General features: G+C 44.1%; 1 protein-coding gene across 1 annotated transcript; it reads left to right on the forward strand.

The window, feature by feature from the left end:
* Nucleotides 1-222: 222 nt before the first annotated feature.
* Nucleotides 223-6,011, forward strand: LOC124671966 (putative 12-oxophytodienoate reductase 11). The gene is made up of 6 exons (XM_047208275.1): nt 223-252; nt 460-611; nt 4,184-4,324; nt 4,439-4,569; nt 4,850-5,026; nt 5,253-6,011. Exons 1-6 carry the CDS (start codon nt 223-225, stop codon nt 5,843-5,845), a joined length of 1,224 nt encoding a protein of 407 aa, XP_047064231.1. The 3' UTR covers nt 5,846-6,011.
* Nucleotides 6,012-6,951: the final 940 nt, after the last annotated feature.

Genomic DNA, 6,951 nt, shown 5'->3' on the forward strand with positions numbered 1-6,951 from the left:
ATGATTTGAAAATAACTACTAGATCTACACTTTTATCATTTTGTGTAGATCAGAATATAAAGTATTTGAAGTTGATATTTGACACGGAATAGGACATTGACTATATACGGATTTATTTTCAGATTTTTTTAAACAAAAAATATGATTTTTTTATTTTTTTAAAAAAACTGAATCACTAGTACCATGTGCACCAAATCTCTTTTATACAGTTTTCTCTGCCGCATGACCGCAGCAGTGACCTCAACAAATCAAGTATAGTCAACAATATGGTGCCTTGTTGACTCTCACGTGAGTGATCTTGCAAACAAACCGTGCCAGGTTCACTGAACCCCCTCCGGCGGTTTAGGAGTATTAAATCTTCCAAAGAAAATCTTTAAAGGAGACAGTGACACTTTGGTCCACCGCCGGCTGCCGCTTCTCAGCATAAACCGAGGGAGGTGAAACAGGTGCCATATATAGTTGCTAAGGAAGGAGAAGAAAAAGCAGAGCAAACAAGACAGAAGTAAGATACTTTCAGAAAAAAGAAAAGACAGAAGGAAGATGGTCGACGCCGCTGCCGCAGCCCCCCTCCTCACCCCCTACAGGATGGGGAGATTCGAGCTCTCCCACAGGTTCGCCTCCTGTTCGCCCAATCTCTTCTTCTTTTCTTTGCACGGAAATCCCAATCTGCATCAATAATCGATTCTTTAGGTCTTTTGTTTAGGCGATTTGTGAAACAGAGAAACCAATTTGGGTGAATGAGCTGCCAAGCAAGTTTATCACTAATTTTCTCAAACGAGGAAGAATTTTCTTTTTGAAAATCCCAAATATGGAAGATTAATGCAGGGCATAGACTGCAGAAGAAATAATAAAAAAAATTAAACAGTAGGCTCAGAGGAGCCCGACTTTGAATTAACAAAAATGCAACCGCAGAAGATGGTTTCCTCATCTCTATTTTCGTGTGGATGTTTTGCTCTCCTGAATTTTGTTATTATACTGCTGCACTGTTGTTTGCATCTTGTAATACCATCAAGAACCATATTCGGCTCACAATTTTGACCGCCAACGGCAAGGGTTTATCGTTGTTATTTTTAGACGGAAGGCTCGAGCAGAGCCTGGCTTTAAATTAATAAAGCCCCAATGGCAGAGTACATAGCCAGAAACACGAAGGTATCACAACAGCCATACAACACACGAACAAAACAAACTGAAACACACACCCAAGGCCGGAAGGTGCCCCAACACAGCCAAAACCTAACACCGGAGATACATGTCCACCAGAGGAAGACTTCTACTCGCTATCTCTGATGGTCGAATGGAGAGTGCGGATCCGGCCAACCGCCCACTCCACGGCCTCGCGGTCCTTCTTCCTAACCACTAGCTTCCACACCTGCAAGTACATAGACATTTTGTAAAGAGCATCAGCAGGTTGACGAGGGAAAACCCCGTCAATCGAGAACTTGTTCCTAAGGTTCCACAGCGTCCAAAGCAAAGCGGCACACGCCATCCAAAGAACCCGTTTGGATTGCCCCTCTTGAGCGTGGAGGATCCTAAAGACATCTGCGAAGCAAGAAGGGTTCCAAGAGCGGCTGAGCAGTTCTGCACTCCACAAGAACTTAGCTAGGGGACAGTCAAAGAAGATGTGATTGTTATCTTCAACCTCCCCACATAAGGCACAGAGACCCAGGGTAGGCCCCCTACGCCGCCGAATATTATCATTAGACGGCAGGCGTTTCCTAGCCAGCTGCCAAAGGAAGATCCGAATCTTCATGGGGATCGTGAGCTTCCAGAGGTCACTAAAGTATTTCGAGCGGGTACCCTGGCATAACTTGAGGTAAAGCGAGCGCACAGAGAATCTCCCCGAGGATTCTAGGGCCCAAGTCACCTGATCCGGCATAGTCGAGGTTTGAGGCACCGCAACCTCCCTCATAAGATTGACCCAAGCCACCCGATCGCCAAGCCCCAGCTCACGGCGAAGCGGGAGGTACCAAGTCTCGCCATGGCGAGCAGAAGCTACTGATATATCTTGGTCAGCGGCAACGGAGAAAAGCGTGGGGAATCGCTCGCACAGGGGTCTCGACCCCTGCCACCAGTCCCGCGTAAGCTCGTCGCCTTGACGTCGAACACACGATGGTTAGCTCCCAAGCGAAACAGGTGTTTAAGTTTCTGGATGGAGTTCCAAAACTGAGATCCTGGACGGTGCACATCCAACATAAGGTCCTTATCCCTGAGGTACTTACTCCTCAGGATATCCACCCAAAGGCCTTGCTCGCCAGAGTAGATCCTCCAAATCCACTTGACCATCAAGCAAGCGTTCATAAGGCGCGTGTCGACAATACCCAGCCCCCCAGGCTTTTTGGCTTGCATATCGCCGACCACCTCACCCAGTGGTACTTGCGTTTAGCACTGTTGGCTTCCCAATAGAAGCGGGCACGATGGCGATCCATAGCACCATGTGTCCCATCCCCGAGCATGCACACAGCATGGCATGGAGTGGAATGTTAGATAAGCATGCGTTGATGAGAGTAAGCCTAGCTGCCAAGGACATGAGTTTCCCCATCCAGGGGTCGGTGCGCTTGCCCACCTTAGCCGTCAACGGACCCTAGTCTGCAGCGGTAAGGGCTCGATCATTAATCGGTAACCCAAGGTAGGAGAACGGAAAAGAACCCTGCTTACAATTGAGCATGTGGGCTATCCGTTGAGCTTCCACCTGGTCCACACCCATCACCATGACCTCACTCTTATGGAAGTTGATCCGCAGTCCCGGCATGCTCTCAAAGCAAAGTAGAATATACTTAAGATTGGCCATCGCCAAATCGTCAGGTTGGAACATGATGATGGTATCATCTGTGTATTGCAGATGAGAGACCCCCTAGGGATCAAGTGGGGAATCATTCCTGCAATGTGGCCCGACCCTCTGGCTTTGTCCAGGATGGACGCAAGAGCCTCAACGACGTAGTCGAAGAGGATAGGGGATAGAGGGTCACCCTGGCGCACCCCACGCCCATTGCGGAAATAATTCCCAATCTCTCCATTAATGGAGATGGCAGTCTGGCCTCCCGAGACCAAACTCAAGGCCCTATGGACCCAAGCGGGCTCAAAGCCCTTGCCCAGAAGAACCTCACGGAGGAAGAGCCAGTTCACCCGATCATAGGCTTTCTCAAAGTCCAATTTCAGGAAAACTCCCCTAAGTTTCCTGGACTTGGATTCATGGATGATCTCTTGGAGGGAGAGGACTCCCTCATGAATGTGCCGCCCTTTGATAAACGCGGGTTGCGAGCGGCTAATAGTCCTATGAGCAATAGGGGATAATCTAGTAGCATAGGCCTTAGCAACAAAATTAAAGATCACATTAATCAGAGCAATCGGCCTAAACTGTTTGATGTCCTCCGCCCCGAAGACTTTAGGGATCAGCGAGATGATCCCGAAATTGAGCCTAGCAATGTCAACTCTCCCCAGAGTGAAGCCATTGGCGATGTCCATGATGAAGGGCTTCACCAGATGCCAGAAACGTTTGTAGAAGGCCACAGGGAAACTGTCCGGCCCCGGGGCAGTGTCCACCTTTATCGTTGTTATTGCAAACATTGGACTGCATTACGTATTCAGATATGCGTAGGAGGTGTTTTTTAGGAAGAGGAAGGCAATGACTCCTGCCCTGTGCATCCTCCTCGGGTGCACACAACCATACTTTGTTACAAACTATGCCAGGCAGGCATCACTGCCGAACACATTGGATTACAAGAATATACAAACACCTGCCGAACACATTGCATTGGCCTCACTACAACTATCTTCTCCATCATGGCATCATCTCCCACAACCTATGACTGAAAAAGGCAATGAAAAGTATGTGAAGGAGATGCTTCAGTACAAAATTTGATGTTTTTGGAAGAACAGCGAGTTTTTATTGTTAACCCAAACAATCTCTCATTGCTGTGTAATTGTTTGATGAACATACGCTATTTGTAAAAGTTACACCCAAATGATTCCTCTCCACTTGGAGTGTGTCGTCAGCAAATGGCAAACAAACTTAAAAATATGTAAACGATTCCGATGAATTTAATGCGGAATACCTGCTATTTTGGTTACAACACGTGCCCCTGAACTGTATCCGTTTGTTCCTGAAAAACCAGTTCGATGAATTATGTCACTCTTCTATACTTGATGATCCACTTGTTCCTGATAGCTTTCTGTTTCTGTTTAGGGTAGTTCTTGCACCACTGACAAGGGAGCGATCCTATGGAAATGTTCCTCAGCCGCATGCCATACAGTATTATCAACAGAGAACAACCAAAGGGGGCCTTTTGATTGCTGAGGCCACTGGAGTTTCAGAGACCGCTCAAGGGTGTGTATGCCATACCCTTAGGCTGTGGCTCATTAGTCATGTTTAATTTCTTCTTCTCAATTTTATTACTTGTAAAGATGACATGTGTAGTATTACCCTGTATATGCATGCAAGGTACAAAGATACTCCTGGCATTTGGACAAAGAAGCAGGTAGAAGCATGGAAGCCGATCGTGAGTGGGGTTCGTGGGAAAGGAGGAGTATTTTTCTGTCAGATTTGGCACGTAGGAAGAGTCTCTAATCATAGTAAGTTTACATGCTCTAATAATTATCCTTAAACTTAATGTAATCACAATTATTTCGCAAGCTGGATAGCCCCAAATAGATTTTAGACTTTCGGTTCAGCTCAGCCACATCTTATGCTATTATTCATTTATTCATGAACATTCGGTACAGTTATTCATGGTTTTATGGCAGCATAAGTTATCTCATGTTTCTTGTAAATGAAATGGCATTAGTAATCATGTAGTCATTCCAATAGTCATGATTTTTATCTTACTAACACATGTTCGTTATCTCTTTGCAGCGTTTCAGCCTAATGGGCAGGCTCCAATTTCGAGCACCGATAAGCCACTCAAACCTGTAGCGAGAGCAAATGGCATAGATGTGGCTACATTGTCAACTCCTAGGAGACTAGAGACTGATGAAATCCCTTCGATCATTGACGATTTCAGGGTTGCTGCTAGAAATGCAATTGAAGCTGGTAAGTAGCAATATTTCTCTCATTTTGCGCTCCATATGTCAAGAATGTTCTATTACCGTACAAATTACAGATTTATCATTCATCCAAATTAGTATCTCGATAAAATTAGCATACAAAGGTTTAAATCAATGTTGTGTCAAGTATCTAACAAATACCTACTGAATTATTCAACATCGTGTGACTCCCTAAGAAAAGGGATATCTAATCTCAGTGCCTTGGTTTGTAGGATTTGATGGTGTTGAAATTCATGGAGCTCATGGTTATTTGATTGATCAGTTCTTAAAGGACCAAGTCAATGATCGTACCGACAAATATGGTGGGAGCTTAGAGAATCGTTGCCGGTTTGCGTTGGAAGTAGTCCAGGCTGTGGTTGAGGAAATTGGAGCTGATAAGGTTGGGATAAGGCTCTCACCCTTTGCAAATTACTCAGATGCATCAGACTCAAACCCAGAAGCTCTAGGCCTATACATGGCGCATGCGCTTAACAAATTTGGAATTCTCTATTGTCACATGGTGGAACCACGGATGGTGAAAATTGGTGAAAAGTTTGAATCTCCCCATAGTCTTCGCCCCATAAGGGATGCTTTTAAGGGAACCTTTATCGTAGCTGGTGGGTATGGAAGGGATGATGGAAATAAAGCAATCTCTGATAGCTATGCGGATTTGGTTGCATATGGGCGCTTGTTTTTATCCAATCCTGACTTACCCCGGAGGTTTGAGATGGATGCTCCTCTCAACAAGTACATTAGAGAAACTTTCTACATCTCCGATCCAGTTATCGGATACACTGACTACCCGTTTCTGCCATCCAATGTCTAATTGGACCTTTCAGGAGTGAGCTCTCCCTCCTCTCATAGGAGCATCTACCATGTGAACGGTAGTATTAAAGGAATAAGATCGCCGGTTTCAATGCTCATGTGTATGGACATAGTATGGATAAAATGTATGCAATTTAAGAATTTCATGTGGGAAGTGAAAAACTAAAGTGAGAAGGAAATCAAGCAGTCATTTTTTTTGTAAACTAGCTTAATTAGTTTACATGCAATTAGTGTGAGCCTAATTTAATCACAAGGGCTTACCTATTTCCTCCTTTTCGCTCCCACATGTGTTACCTTAGTCATCAACGTACAACATGTCAACTACTCATGCCGTGGAAAATAAATATGACAATGATTGGTGGAATAAGTGGAACAACAAATGAAACAACTTAGCTTGAATTTATGCAGACTACCAGTACTCCATTAGGCAGGCCAGTCAGTATTGTCTTGTGTTGTCCTACTGACAACTAACATCAGAGGGGCATATTATCCAGGTAGTTAAAATACAATTGCAGATCACACATTATGAGCATATGAATGGCAAGAAGGGCCTTTTCCCACCCATCATTTTTATGCTTTTATCAAATGATGAAGAAAATCCTGCATATCCTTTTGGTGGTTTGTGAGTATCAACCATTTTCCATTTTTTTGTCGCTGCGGTGCCAAATTAGAATTGCTTTACCAGTAAAAAAAAGAAACATAGGTTCTTAGTGAATCGTGCTTTTTTTCCCTTCTGTTTGAACTATTTTCCCATATTTTTTTGTTGTCATTGTCCCTTCATTTGTATTATTGCAACTTCTTGTTTTTATGTTTGATAGAACAGGACATATTGTACTCGTAAAACTGTTGAGGATGATTCAGCTACAAATGTTGTTTGGTCCCCTTGTGAATCCAGCTTAACTAATAGTCCCTCTGTCTCACAATATATCCCAAAATGGCTTATATTGTGGGACGGGGGGGAGTACTTCAGTAGAACTTCGATTTGTGCACCAAACCCACTATGCTCAAGACTTAAATTGGCATGGAATTATTTGCTGAAGTGTTTGGATCTACATTTATTTTGTAAGTGAAATGTGATATCTTACTTCAGTTTTTATTCTAACTTCT

This window comes from Lolium rigidum, chromosome 7 (assembly GCF_022539505.1).
Source record: "Lolium rigidum isolate FL_2022 chromosome 7, APGP_CSIRO_Lrig_0.1, whole genome shotgun sequence".
Classification (NCBI taxonomy): domain Eukaryota; kingdom Viridiplantae; phylum Streptophyta; class Magnoliopsida; order Poales; family Poaceae; genus Lolium; species Lolium rigidum.

Bases quoted from the DNA above. Each gene is read 5' to 3' on its own strand.
- LOC124671966 (XM_047208275.1), top strand. From the start codon at position 223: ATGACCGCAGCAGTGACCTCAACAAATCAA. The intron at 253-459 runs GTATAGTCAACA...TGCCATATATAG, and splicing joins CAGTGACCTCAACAAATCAA to TTGCTAAGGAAGGAGAAGAA. The intron at 5,027-5,252 runs GTAAGTAGCAAT...CTTGGTTTGTAG, and splicing joins TAGAAATGCAATTGAAGCTG to GATTTGATGGTGTTGAAATT.